General features: G+C 36.7%; 1 protein-coding gene across 1 annotated transcript in view; it reads left to right on the plus strand.

Annotated features, from left to right (window-relative positions):
* Positions 1–13,031, plus strand: part of LOC103607877 (histone acetyltransferase KAT6A) — a gene marked incomplete at its 5' end in the record, with an annotated part of 57,469 nt that overhangs the window by 36,917 nt on the left and 7,521 nt on the right. The window contains 6 exons of the mRNA XM_008592338.1: positions 1,558–1,699; positions 3,220–3,381; positions 4,486–4,579; positions 6,782–7,013; positions 8,047–8,254; positions 9,696–10,298. Coding sequence (XP_008590560.1) covers positions 1,558–1,699; positions 3,220–3,381; positions 4,486–4,579; positions 6,782–7,013; positions 8,047–8,254; positions 9,696–10,298 — 1,441 coding nt within the window. The remainder of the gene's footprint in view (positions 1–1,557; positions 1,700–3,219; positions 3,382–4,485; positions 4,580–6,781; positions 7,014–8,046; positions 8,255–9,695; positions 10,299–13,031) is intronic.

The raw sequence follows: 13,031 nt of genomic DNA on the forward strand, positions 1-13,031 counted from the left end.
TAAAAAAATAAAAAAAATAATAATAATTATGTGTCAAAGGCTGCTTCCAAAGTGGGAATTTGAAAAAAATAGTTGTGGTCGTCACACTATAACAAATCTAACATGTTTTTTGTATGTTAATCTACTTAGCAAATACCATTTTCTTTATTCTAGGGTAATCTTTTAAGTACAACCGTCCAAATGGATAGCATCTAAATTAATGAGGCTTTTAAATTTCCTTCTGCCTTGATAATTGAGACAAAATATTTTTTGTCATTTTACCATTCAGTATTTTTGCATATGCAGTTTTAATAATTGTATCAGATTTCAGATAACCAAGGTATGGCAGTTCTAGATACAGTTCAAGATACAGGGAAGCCAACCCTGTGCTGAGGATACATGGGGTGTGTATTTTATAACAGAAGAGCCATGTGCTCTTATAGATTCATACTAAAATAGGTGTAAATGCCATTGATTTTTAATTTAGGTTATGTTTCTTCCATTACCTTATGAACTGGTCTAATACCTAACTTTATTGCCCACCTCCTTATAAAAGTGACCTTAGAAAGAAAAAGTCCTGTGAAACTACTACTAAAGTAGCAAGACTATGAAAAAATATAAATTAACAACTGAGAATATCTGAAAGAATAATTTAAGCCTTTATTTTACTTGTTGAATAATAGACTGTTGACTTAAAAGGATTTCATATGGTGATATAACCAGGGGAAGAGCCAGAATTTCAGGTGTACAAAGAAAGAGGTAGTATAGTATATCCTAACTTGCCAAAGCATATTCAGTCTTATAATTTTGTACTTAAATACATAAACAAAGTCTGTTTTTACAGTATAAAATGTCCATTTTACTCAGCACTATATACCTAGTGTACCTAGCATAGGGCCTGACACACGGTAAGTATGCAACAAATATTTTCTGAAATTAACGAATTAATGGATTAAATAAAAATAGTAAATAAACAACAAATAAAGGAAGAAAGAATATATAGCTCACTAAAATCTTCACTTATTGGAGTGTTCTGAAGGTAGACTTTATTTTCTGCATATTAGAGATTCTCAATGGGGAGAGAATGTGAGATTTTGTCTGTTAGCAGGGTAACTTGGAAAGACTGGGAATTATTAGTCTAACAGGAAGAGCACTGAATTGGGTGTCTTGATTTCTTACCCTTGCCTTCCTGCTGTTAATTAGTTGGATGCTATGATCTAAATTAGTTTAAGTTTGGGTTTTTTCTTTCTTTCACTGATTAATGAGGATGATGATACATTTTCTTTTTCTTTTTCTTTTTTTTTTTTTTTTTACTGGTAAGGGGATCGCAACCCTCAGCACGGTGTGGTCTTCACCACGCTCAGCCAGTGAGTGCACCGGCCATTCCTATATAGGATCTGAACCCATGGCCTCGGGCTACTAGCACCGCACTCTCCCGAGTGAGCCGCGGGGCCGGCCCTGATGATACATTTTCTACTTCTTTTGCTGGATAGTAACAAGAGGCAAAAAAATGAGCTGTGAAAGTTCAAGTTCCTATAAAATATAAAACCTTGTGTTTTGTTTAATTATTATTTACAGACTTCCTAAATTGTATCTTTGTGAATTCTGTCTAAAATATATGAAAAGTAGAACTATTCTACAGCAGCACATGAAGAAATGTGGTTGGTTCCACCCACCTGCCAATGAGATTTACCGAAAGAATAATATTTCTGTCTTTGAGGTAAGGTAGATGTTTAGTAGTTGTCTCCCTATCCATTTCAAAAACAGTGCCACCTGTACTGCATCTAATTGTGCAACTTGATTTTTGGGGGAATGTTATTTTACTGTTCACTCACTATAGAGTCAGATAAGTCAGCTATGTGAGAACCAGAGTTAGGCCAACCCAAATGACCTCAAAATATTCTGTGTTTCGTTGAGCCAAAGTCATCAATTATAATATATCCTACTATTTTATGTACCACTAAAAAAAGGAAAAAGTACTGCTAAATATAATTTTTAAGACTTCCTTTGACTATAAAATGCCAATCAATTTTACATATGTTAAGATGTGATAAAAGTGCATCTTAGAATCTGTAAAACATGGCATTTAAACGAAAGATTTCTATTACATATGTAAAAGGAATGTCTCATAGAGATGTGTCTGATAGCATTTAGTAAATTTTAATGCAATGACAGTGTGACTTATGCCATATCTGTGATTCTATGTTGCTGTTAGTGGTGGTGTTTAATTTCTTGATCTCTGAGTTCTGTGGTTTGAGTGGTTTGAGTGCCAAGGATTAATTGAATATTTGCTATGTGTGCAGTCCTGTAAATTACCACAATGATATTAATTACCACAATTTCAGATTGTCAGGATCCACTCAGTCTCTGACTTTCTTAGTTCTTTCTTAAGACTTTATTTTAGGTGATCAGTAGAGGAGCTCTTCACCTTGGGAGAAGGAGAGAGCGGGTATGGTATACAATACTGTTTTGGAATATCCAGAAGCAAATTACTTCTCAATTTAAGCATATACTGGTGTATATCTTAGAAGAAGTAATATTAAATTACTTAGATTGTTGAGGAATTCAGTTGGTATGCCAGACAATGTCTTGGGAGCTAATGTGGGCATCTGTTGGCATTTCATAAAAGAGCAAGCTCCAGCAACTCCAAGAACACAGGGCTATCAGGAGCAACAGAGCATAGTGTTCCTGAGCTTGGCCAACCTAAGTCTCATTTGCCAGTTTGTTACCTAGGGAACCTACTTGGGAATAGTTAATACTCCCACAAGTAGCTTTATTTGGCGGTAAACCTGATCATGGTAGTTAGATTACATTGTTTCAGGGTGCTGACAGAGATGAGACTACAGTTATTCCTTGTTTTACCTAGTGAATGTATTTTAGAAGAGATTGCATTTACGTCTTTTGTTGAATTAAATACTTCTGAAAATGAAGCTTGCCATCCGAAGGATTCTTGCATTAATCTTTTTATAAAAGCAAAACATGCTGTTTTTAAACTAGAGTATCACCTCCCTGTCTAGCTATTCTGACTTTGTTGAAGTGCAGCATTTTTTACATTTGGTTTTCTTAAAATACTAGGTACAATAACACTGTCATTTTAAAAGATAGCTCCCAGGTTCCAGTGTGTTCTGATTACTGACAGCTTCTCTTAGGCTAGACTTAAAGATACTTGTAACCAATGTGTATTATTCTAAAATTAAAGAGATTCTCTACTGACCATTTTGTTCTGGTTTTTCCCTCTAGGTTGATGGGAATGTGAGTACCATTTATTGTCAAAACCTGTGTCTCTTGGCAAAGTTGTTTCTTGACCACAAAACACTCTATTATGACGTGGAGCCATTTCTTTTTTATGTACTAACACAGAATGATGTCAAGGGCTGCCACCTTGTTGGCTACTTTTCTAAAGTAAGTATGTCAGCTTAAAATTTGTTTGACTTCATATGGAAATCTGAAACAATCTTTGCTGGTTCTCACTAGGAGACACTACACAATGCAGCACTTTCTAGGTGTCATCAGCTTTTGGCAAAGGAAAATAGAACATTCAGAAACTTACCAAGTGCTAGAAGGTGCCTAGTAACACTCAACAGACTATATTTTCCTAGGAACACAAACTGCTGGTAATACTCAAGAGGAAAAGTTTTAAAATGGCTTGTATTCCCATGGTGAGAATAGGTAGAACTTGTGAAGTAAACACAGTCATTACCTCCTGAGTTCTTTCTCAGCTTGAATCTTCTCTCCCTAATTTGATTTTTAGGCACAGAAATAAGAGTAAGATGCCATTTTTATTAAAGGATATTTTCTTCTTCCTAATCTTCCATTTCCTTAGAGGAAAAAAAGCTGCTTTTCTAGTCAAACAATATAAAAGATGTACTTTTATTTAAGCAAGTTCCTGGTAAAAATCTAAGTGTATAGAACAGTTAAATGGAAAATACTAGTTTTGTAAGAGTTAGGTAGGTTACTTCATCAGCTAAATAGGATTTAAAATATATTAACTAGTGTATAAAAATGTATTTGTACCCAACATTCAGGACTATTTTGTGTACAGTTAGGTACAACTAATAGGAACTGGGACTGCTCTAGATAGCACCAGAGCAGGAAATAAAATATTTCAGGTTTTTCAGAAAACTGAAATAGTTGATCTTCTCACTTCTAGTGTGCCACATTAATACATCATTTGTAGCTTTGCAAATTGTTTGGGATGCAGATTCCTCTGCTAACCTTAGTCATTGACATACTGTTTTTTAGTTGCAGATGGTATTGGATGGCATTATTTTGTTTCATATTTTTACTTTTCTGGGATGGTTGCTTTGTGGGTTATGGCAGTGACTTAACATTGTACTATCTTCTCCCAGTGGGGTACTTTTTTCTTGATATACATTGCTATTCCTAAAGGACCAAGGCTATGGTTTTGGCTGTTAGTCTTTGCTTCTTAATAATTAGCATTGTTATTCTTATTATCGGTTTTACCAGCCTCTTGTTTTAAAACTTGACTTCTTTTTTCTCCATCAGGAAAAGCATTGCCAACAGAAGTACAATGTTTCCTGTATAATGATTCTTCCCCAATATCAGCGTAAGGGCTATGGCAGGTTTCTCATCGATTTCAGTAAGGATTGTATTAATTTAATTTCTCATTATTGCCTTTTTTTGTTTGTTTGGTTTTTTTTGGTGGCTGATACAGGGATCATTATTGGTTCCTGTGGACCTTCTGTATATACATTTTTAAGGATTTGTAGATGATTTATTGGCTGTTAGTATGTTTTGTCATATTGCTGTATGAATCTTTAAGACCTAAAGCCTAAGTTCTTTTTCTTTTGGTTAGACATGAAATATTTTAAAATAGCTAATATCAAATACAATTTTGTATGATCTATAGCAAATACCTTCATTTTGTTCATTTACAATGGAACTTAGTTTTATGGAGCAATACTAACTCACAACAATACTAAAAACGTATAGCTACTTAAAGTAGTGCTAATAAAGAAGTACATACAGTGCCTACCCTATTTTTGTTACCAGTTATCTTAGAAAATGTGTGTATTTTTTAGTTACAGGCTGTACCTAGTGGTTAAAAATATGCAACACACCTTTAAAAATCTTAAAATGAATGATATAGGAAATAATTTAATGTGAGTTAAAAAGTGAAAGCAAACAGTTCTAAATGGGTCATTGCGGAACTCGTATTTTGTTTCACACATTTATAATCTTGCTTAGAAAGTTGAATGTATGTTTGCAATAAATTTTATAATGATTATAATTTCCCTAAGATATTGCTATAAAATAATATTTAAAGGAATGTATGTAGAAATAGTGGTTCAGGGCCGGCCTGGTGGCGCACGGGAGAGTGCGCCGCTTGGGAGCGTGGCGGCGCTCCCGCCGAGGGTTCAGATCCCATGTAGAGACCGGTTCCCGCTCACTGGCTGAGCGCGGTGTGGGCGCAACACCGAGGGTTGCGATCCCGTTGCCGGTCCCCATTATGGGCGCGACACCGAGGGTTGCGATCCCGTTACCGGTCAGTAAAAAAGACAAAAAAGGAAAAAAAAATAAAGAAAGAAAGAAATAGTGGTTCAGACTAAAGATTTTGATTCCTTTCTTGAGAAGTTAATTCTCATCAGGACCAATTAAGCTTGTTCTACTTGGCTTTAGACTGTACTTCTAACCATATTTTATTGGAAGTATGTGCTACATTTTCTTGGCCTGTTTGGATTAGCAGTAGGGGGTGAAACTCAGATGAGATTTCCTTTATTTTTTTTAAATTTTATTTTTATTGGAACATAATTGATTGTACATATTTGTCAGGTACAGAGTTGACTATCAGTATTTGTATATGATGTGATGATCAAATCAGGATAGGTGGCATATTTGTCATTATGAAATGTACTCATTCTTTGTGTCAATTAATATTAATATATTGTTTTGAAGTAGGACTCATGATTGTTCATGTTATATGCCATTAAATAGCAAAGCTAGGGAAAATATTTTATTGATGGTGATTAGCATTTTTTTGAGGTATACATACAAGAATCTATAACTATATTATTTGTTTTTACTTCCTTTTCCTAACCTAATTATTTTCCCAGATTACCATTTTTAGACTGCTTTTAAGTTTTCTTTAATGACCAAAAAACTACATTTCTTTTGCCATTTCCATTTATGATGCTTTTGCCTTAAAATTTGTGCCTTTTCTAGTTCTTGCGAGTCATACACTAGACAAGAGGACAGTCATACCACCGTATATTCACAAGGACACTCACACGTGTGTTAGCAGTCTTGCTTGCCAGGAGTTAGAGTGATAGGTAATTATGAGGAGAGCTCTGGGTAAAGTGAGAATTTGTCATCTAATTCACACAGAGGAATCTTAATAGGATTACATAAAAACTAAGGCATTCTTTTGTATTTCTCAATTCAGATATAGCAGTTGCCATCTAGCGGTCCAGATAAAACATGCAAGGCTGGTTTCCTTCGTGGTACATTGAATTAAAAACTGTTCTTGCCTTATTGATGCAGTCTGTTAATAGATGTCCTGGTTTTTAACAGTTTCAATATTTTAACAAGGTGATTTATATTAACTGTAGACAAAATAATACTAACCTAATGTTCAAGATATACAAATTATGTAATCTTCCTGCAAATTTGTTTTTCAAGTTTTTAAGTTTCACAATTTTGTTCCCTTTTTTTGAAGGAATTTACCTTTGAAATTATTATTGCCTATAATACTTGAATTGGTTGTGGAAGAGGGGATTGTTACTTGGTGAATCAGACTTTTTTTAGGGTCTCTCACATTTTTGTGATTTGGGGGTTCCTTTAGGTTATTTGTTATCAAAGCGTGAAGGCCAAGCAGGGTCTCCAGAGAAACCATTATCCGATCTAGGTCGTCTTTCCTACATGGCTTATTGGAAAAGCGTAATATTGGAGTGCCTTTATCACCAAAATGACAAACAAATCAGCATTAAGAAGTTAAGCAAGTTAACTGGAATCTGCCCTCAAGACATTACTTCCACACTCCATCACCTACGAATGCTGGACTTCCGTAGTGACCAGTGAGTATCACATCCCTTTGTGTACTTTTGAAAGATAATTAATTGAAAAATAGTTTTTGAGTCAAGCAGCCAGATTATTGATGAAAGGTCATTAACTAATATAAGTGGTACACTTGGTGATAATTAAACATCATTTTCCTTTCTATGATATTTGATTCTGTTAACCATATATGTATTTTTAAAACTGTTTTTCTGGTCTTCCTAACTGTTGGATCTAAGCTTCTGAATCTTTTACCTTCTAGTAATGGGAGCTGTTTCACAATACAGGAAGTAACAGCTCTAGAAACAATGTCATTAAGTAAAATATGCCCATGGTCAATTTCCATATAAATGGTATAAAGTGAAGTATAGGTTGAAAGGAAAGACATACAGTCCACCGTTACCTAAAGTGGTCAGGAAAAGGTCACAAAGAAAGGAGATATTTGAGCTCAATAGATGGAGAATAAGAAATTTAGAGAGTATAGGAGAGTAGCAGAAATTCCAGAGGTAGGAAGTGGAAGACGATATTTAAAATAACTTAATCCATTGCTATAGTGGAGTATGAAGTATTTGTCCAACTTAATATTTCTTTTTTTTTTTTTTTTCCTTTTTTTTTGTCTTTTATCGTGACCGGTAACGGGATCGCAACCCTCAGTGTCGCGCCCGTACCGCGACCGGCAACGGGATTTTTTTTTCCTTTTTTTTTGTCTTTTATCGTGACCGGTAACGGGATCGCAACCCTCGGTGTCGCGCCCGCACCACGCTCAACCAGTGAGCAGACCGGTCTCTATATGGGATCCGAACCCTCGGCAGGAGCACCGCCACGCTCCCAAGCGCCGCACTCTACCGAGTGCGCCACCGGGCCGGCCCCAACTTCATATTTCTTAGCTATCTCACGTGGTGACTATTTCCATATTTCATCTTCCCAGCAGGCTATTTTTGAAGCATTCTTCATCATCATCATCTACAGGGGTTTCCAGGGGTTATATCTCCATGTTCCTTTTTATGTACGTTTTGTACATGTTGATTGCTATAAACTTTTCTCTGGTTCCAGATTTGTGATCATCCGCCGGGAAAAACTTATTCAGGATCACATGGCAAAGCTTCAGCTGAATTTGCGGCCTGTAGATGTAGATCCAGAATGTTTACGCTGGACTCCTGTCATAGTGTCCAACTCTGTTGTCTCAGAGGAGGAAGAAGAGGAAGCCGAGGAAGGAGAAAACGAAGAGCCTCGGGGCCAGGAAAGAGAATTAGAGACCAGTGTAAGAGCACAAGTTGTCTGTTTTTGATGACAGAGGATATATTTTTGGTTTTTATGATATGTCTCATGGTATCTTACCAGCAAAGTAAATTCACATTAGAATTTCAGAGCTTTATTTCAATGGTAGAAATTTTAGGAAGACTGGGTCTTGTTTACTTATTTTTGTGCTTTTAGACCTTGGACCATTAAGAGACCATCAAATATCTTATAATGTGTTACATATGACTAAATATTTCTTACCAAAGTGCCAATAAGCAGCTAAATTTTAAGCTGTATAGTATGAAGAATCTGAATGGAATCTAAATCTGACAGTTGTTAAAAATGAAATGTGGATATGTTTTCCTTAAAATAGAATGTTAAGGAAATAATGTAAATGTGCGTGTTTTCTAAGAGTGCTAAAACATACAGTGACATACAGCTGTCTTTTTAGTCATACAAGGGCTGATGATGGACCATACCACACTGTGTGATTTTCAGTGTTTTCTTCATGTAATGCATGCCTTTCTCAGCTTTTTTTTTAAGTGGTGCTTTCATTCTTTAAACATCTATGTCCTCCTTTGATAAACATAAAAAAAACTCATGCCCCTCTAGCACAACTTAATTTTAAAAATGAAATTATTCAAAATAAAAATAAATCAAATAATTACAGAAATATGCTTTCATTTTTCTCAAATGCCCCTTCCTACTGCCCATGCTCCAAAAGTCTATCTCCTCCCTGTTTATACATTTTTATTTCTTAGAAGTTTCATAAACAATCTCATTTAACATTTGTAAGAAAAATAATATTCATTTTGTTTATTGAAAATGGTGTTGCATAGGGGTTAAGAAAGAGCACACACTCTAGAGTCAGACAGCCTGGGTTTGTATCCCAGCTACTTCATTTACTGTTGCATGACCTGGGCCAGGTCACTTATAATTATTTTGTATCTCGGGCCAGCCTGGTGACGCACTGGAGAGTGCGCCGCTTGGGAGCGCGGCGGCGCTCCTGCTGAGGGTTTGGATCCCATGTAGAGACCGGTTCCCGCTCACTGGCTGAGCGCGGTGCGAGCGCAACACCGAGGGTTGCGATCCGTTGCCGGTCCCCAGTACGGGCACGACACCGAGGGTTGCGATCCCGTTACCAGTCAGTAAAAAAGACAAAAAGGGAAAAAATAAAAAAAAAATAATAATTGTTTTGTATCTCAATTACCTCATTGTAGAATGGAGATATAATGATAATACTTCATACAGGTATTGTGGGGATTAAATGAATAATGCATATAAAGCTTTTAAAACAGTGCTTGACACATAGGAAACATTCATGTTAGGTATTAAATAGTTAATAATTTTATTTTTTAAGCTTAGTTTCCTTTTCTTATCTCAGTATTTAAAAGGTCAGAATAGGTAGATAAACCAAGTAAGACTGAAAAATTAACCAGCAATGTTTTATTTTCTGACATCAGGTGGGAAAGTCTGTGTCTCGGGAGAACAAAGAGCAAGATTCTTACTCTTCAGTAGAAAGTGAAAAGAAACCAGAAGTTATGGCTTCAGCCAGTTCTACACGTTTGAACAAACAGGTCCTTCCCAGTGATAGTCTTCTTGCAAATAGTCAGCCATCTCGGAAGGGCCGTTGGGGGAGGAAAAACAGAAAAACCCAGGAACATTTTGGTGATAAAGATTCTAAACTGCTCTTGGAAGAGACATCAGCTCCTCAGGAACAATCCAGAGAATGTGAGGAAAAATCGGAAACCTCCCAAGAACAGTACACTGAAAGTGGAGAACAGCTGGCAGCCTCTCAGGAGCAGCCACACCAGGATGGAAAGGCAGACATCCCCAAAAGAAGACTGAGTGATGGCGTTGAGCTGTGGCATGGACAGCTGAGGAGGAGCCCCGAGGCACTGCAGTGCCGGTTCCCAGAAGGCAGTGGTAGACTGTCCCGGCGCTATAGTGATGGTGACAGGGCTCTGCTCAGGGGCTTCAGTGAGAGCAGCGAGGAGGAGGAGGAGCTGGAGAGCCCTCGCTCAAACTCACCTCCAGTCCTTACGAAACCCACACTGAAGCGAAAGGTAGCGCATTTATTTGCATGTTCTTTCTCCTTCCATCACAGCTCATTGTGTGCGCCTGTTCTACCCTGCAGTTCTGATAGAGTCAAGTCAGGAACTCCTAGTGTGTTCTTTTTTAAACTTTAAGCCTCGGTATTCATTGTATCTGTGATCTTCGTAGTGAACATTTGAAATGTGTACATGACTTCTTTCATTCATGGGAATTAACTTAGAAGTTCATAAGCTTATTTAAGCACTGACAGACTGTTTTTCAGCTTGATGTCTTGATGTTCAAATCATGACTTTTAGGGACTTTAAAAATATTTTAAAAGTATGTATAGATTAGAAGTGTTTATATTAGAACAGGAGACCAAAATACCACACAGTTAAATGGGAACTGAACATAGTGGTACCCTGTAGTTTGGGACACTCAGAGTAAAGTCACTTACCTTATCTTGGGTGGTACTGTTTTCCCTGTACTCTCTCCCCCCACTTCTCCTATGTCCCTTCAGTGGTTTGACTTAATCTTACTTTAAAAATATTTTCTAAACTATATTTCATCGTTTAGCATAGTTTGAGTGACAGCCAGTTAGTTAATAAGTGATATGTGATGATGGTAATGAATTCTGTTGAGCTGTATACCAGAAGTATCCCAGGCTATGGAGTGCACTTTAGACATTGCCACAAGCCAGCCAGACTAAAGTATGTCAGCTTCCTGGATAAGCCCCTCTTATCCACTGTAGCAGAGTGGGTGACAGCTTTCACCCAAAGCAAGGAAATTGTTCCTTTCCTTAGCAGGGCCTTAAAAATAAAAGGTGGGGCCATTTTTTTTTTTTTTAAATAAGCTTTTTTAGAACAGTTTTAGATTTACAGAATTATTGCAAAGAAAATACAGAGATTTTCCATATATCCCAAACCCAGTTTCCCATATTATGCCTCTTAAGTCGAGATGCTACATTTATTACTGTTAGTGAACCAGTGTGGATACATTGGTAACTAGAGTCCATGCTTTATTCAGATTTCCACAGTTTTTCCTAATGTCCTTTTTCTGTTCCAGGATCCTATCCAGGATACCACAATACATTAAATAGTTGTGTGTCTTTAAGCCCTTCTTGGCTGTGACAGTTTCTCAGACTTGCCTTGTTTTTGATGGCCTTGACAATTTTAAGAATTACTGGTCAGGTTATTTTGTAGAATGTCTCTCATAATATTAGAAGGGGGTAGTGTATTTTTGAAAGGGAGACCATGGAGGTCAAGTGCCATTCTCATCACATCATGTAAAGGGAATATATACGTGTGTACCAATATGTATCAAATGCAAGGGTATTTTCACTGTTAATGTTAACTTTGATCACCTGGTGTAAGGTAGTGTTTGTAAGGTTTTCCCACTGTCAAGTTACTCCTTTTATTCCCCCTTTCCATACTGTACTGGAAGGAAGTCACTGTGCACTTAAGATATGGGGAGCTATGCTCTACCTCCTAAGAACAGAGGATCTGCATAGATTATTTGGAATTCTGCTTGGGAGATTTGTCCATTCTCCCCCATCGATTTATTTATTCAAGCATTTATTTATATCAATATGGACTCAGAGAAACTTCTTACTTCAATTTATAATTCAGTACCACTGCTTTTTAAAATCTGTTGCTTAAATTGTTCCAGCTTTGGCCATTCAGAGCTCTTTCAGTTTTGCTCCTGTTTTCCTTTAACATACATATCCTCATCATTGCAATGTTTTTTGTTTGTTTTCTTTGTTTTGAGCACTTCATTACTTTCTGGCACTATAAGATGCTCCAAGTTCATCTTTATATTTCCTGCCTCAGTCCTAGACTCAGCCATTTTTCCTAGGATCAGGACCGTTTTTAATCTGATTTGAAATTGTAATCTCAATTTGAAGGACTAGTAAATTTGAAGTAGAGAAAACGAATATTGACTAACTGCTATTTATTGCATGATCGTGAAGAATATATCTTTGCCATCCTAGAGTTTATATTGCCTATTTATAAAGTAAAACAAATTGTGCTATTTCCTTGTGTTAAAAAAAAAAGGGTATTGTAACAAGTAGTGAGATCATGTGCAAAGTACTTTTGAAATTCATGAAATTCACTAGACCAGGAATCAGGAGACTATTTTACAACCACTTTTATACCAACTAGCTGTATGATCTTGAGCAACTCCTATAACCTTTTTGGCCTCTGTAGAATGAGGGGACTGGATTAAATCAACTGTGGGACATCACCTCTATTATTTTATGATATCAGTTGTATAATTTAGGATATTAGGTCAATCTAGTAAAGGCAAAATGTGCCACATTTCAATAACTTTTGCTTTTGAAATGTTTCACTAACACCAGGTATATACAGTTCATCTTCATATTTCTATATTCTACTATAATTTTATGGATAGCTCATGGTGATGGTATACAGCTTTACTTAATAGTTCTGCTAAACTTCGTAGTAGTGTTATGAGACAAAGTGGGGTTCTTTTTTGCCCTTGAGGAAAAGGGAAATTAAGGGACTAGCCTCTTGGTCATTTCAGTGTTGGAATAGGCAACTCTCTAGGGTGTTAAATTTAACTGAACTATTAATGAGAGAATTGTAATATCTGCTATTTGGACATGCCTGCCTATTCTTGTATAAGTTGTATTCAATTATCAAACATCTTTGTATCTGGGCCGGCCCGGTGGCGCACTGGATAGTGCGCCGCTTGGGAAGCGCGGCGGCGCTCCCGTCCGAGGGTTCGGATCCCACATACAGACC

Source organism: Galeopterus variegatus, unplaced genomic scaffold (assembly GCF_000696425.1).
Source record: "Galeopterus variegatus unplaced genomic scaffold, G_variegatus-3.0.2 Scaffold7793, whole genome shotgun sequence".
NCBI lineage: Eukaryota > Metazoa > Chordata > Mammalia > Dermoptera > Cynocephalidae > Galeopterus > Galeopterus variegatus.